Source organism: Vicia villosa, linkage group LG4 (genome assembly GCF_029867415.1).
Source record: "Vicia villosa cultivar HV-30 ecotype Madison, WI linkage group LG4, Vvil1.0, whole genome shotgun sequence".
Classification (NCBI taxonomy): domain Eukaryota; kingdom Viridiplantae; phylum Streptophyta; class Magnoliopsida; order Fabales; family Fabaceae; genus Vicia; species Vicia villosa.
Window position 1 is genome coordinate 45,936,285 of NC_081183.1, and position 1,326 is coordinate 45,937,610.

Sequence of the window (1,326 nt, forward strand, 5' to 3'; positions counted from 1 at the left end):
ACGGGGGGCATTTTAGTGGGGACAGAACTGCTGCAAAAGTTCTGCAATCGGGTTTATATTAGCCTACCCTATTTAAGGATGCTCATCATGTCGTCCGAGAATGTGATAGATGTCAAAGAACACGTAACATCTCCAAGAGAATTCAAATGCCTCAGAATGCGATGCTGGAGGTAGAGCTGTTTGATCTGTGGGGAATTGACTTTATGGGACCTTTTCCACCATCTTGTGGAAAAAATTAAATCCTTGTGGCAGTAGACTATGTATCAAAATGGGTTGAAGCTGTAGCATTACCCACCAATGATGCTAAAGTTGTGGTGAATTTCCTTAAGCATAACATTTTTTCTAGGTTTGGAGTACCCAGAGCACTAATCAGTGATGAAGGTACTCACTTCTTAAATAAACTAATGGAAAACTTGTTGAGGAAGTATAATGTCAAACACAAGGTTGCTACCCCATATCATCCTCAAATGAGTGGACAAGTCGAAGTCTCTAACAGACAAATAAAAAAATCCTTGAAAAGACGGTTCGTGCTTCTCGAAAAGACTGGTCCATGAAGTTAGATGATGCACTATGGGCCTACAGAACAGCGTACAAGACGCCAATAGGTATGTCGCCTTATCAACTGGTTTATGGTAAAGCCTGTCACTTACCGCTCGAACTTGAGCACAAAGATTTTTGGGCTACCAAGTTCTTAAATTGTGAACTGTTAAAAGCTGGTGAATCTCGAATTCTTCAACTCCAGGAGTTGGAAGAGTTTAGGAATCACGCTTATGAGAATGCTAAAATTTATACAGAACAAACAAAGAAATGGCATGACCAAAAGATTCAGAAAAAAGAGTTTTGGGAAGGACAACTGGTATTACTCTTTAATTCAAGGTTGAAGCTATTTCCTGGAAAGTTAAAATCACGATGGTCAGGACCATTCTTGGTTCACAAAGTGTTTTCCCATGGAGCGGTAGAACTGAAAAATCAAGTCAATGGAGACACCTTTAAGGTGAATGGACAGAGACTGAAACCGTACTATCAGGGACAAGGGAGTGGTTTAATTGATAATGTTCGGCTCACAGGGTAAGATGAACGACCGTCGAGCCAGGCGACGTTAAACGAAGCGCTTCTTGGGAGGCAACCCAAGGGAAGTACTTTTTATTGCGTAATTTCAAATTTTATTTTTCTTTAAAATTTTATATGTTATTTTCTTGTCGGATTTTGGTGTGTTTTGATTTTGTGTTAACCAGAAAAAATAAGAGCACAACAGATGTTCAATAGCTCACTCTTGAATGCATACTACTCAAGTTGCAAAGTTCCTGCCCAGACGTGTCCAGAAAC

General features: G+C 39.9%; 1 protein-coding gene across 1 annotated transcript; it reads left to right on the top strand.

Moving 5' to 3' along the window:
- Positions 1–607: 607 nt before the first annotated feature.
- On the top strand, positions 608–1,072 carry LOC131597155 (uncharacterized). Its single transcript, XM_058869866.1, has one exon. The coding sequence runs from the start codon at positions 608–610 to the stop codon at positions 1,070–1,072; it is 465 nt and encodes a 154-aa protein (XP_058725849.1).
- Positions 1,073–1,326: the final 254 nt, after the last annotated feature.

Bases quoted from the DNA above. Each gene is read 5' to 3' on its own strand.
- LOC131597155 (XM_058869866.1), top strand. From the start codon at position 608: ATGTCGCCTTATCAACTGGTTTATGGTAAAGCCTGTCACTTACCGCTC.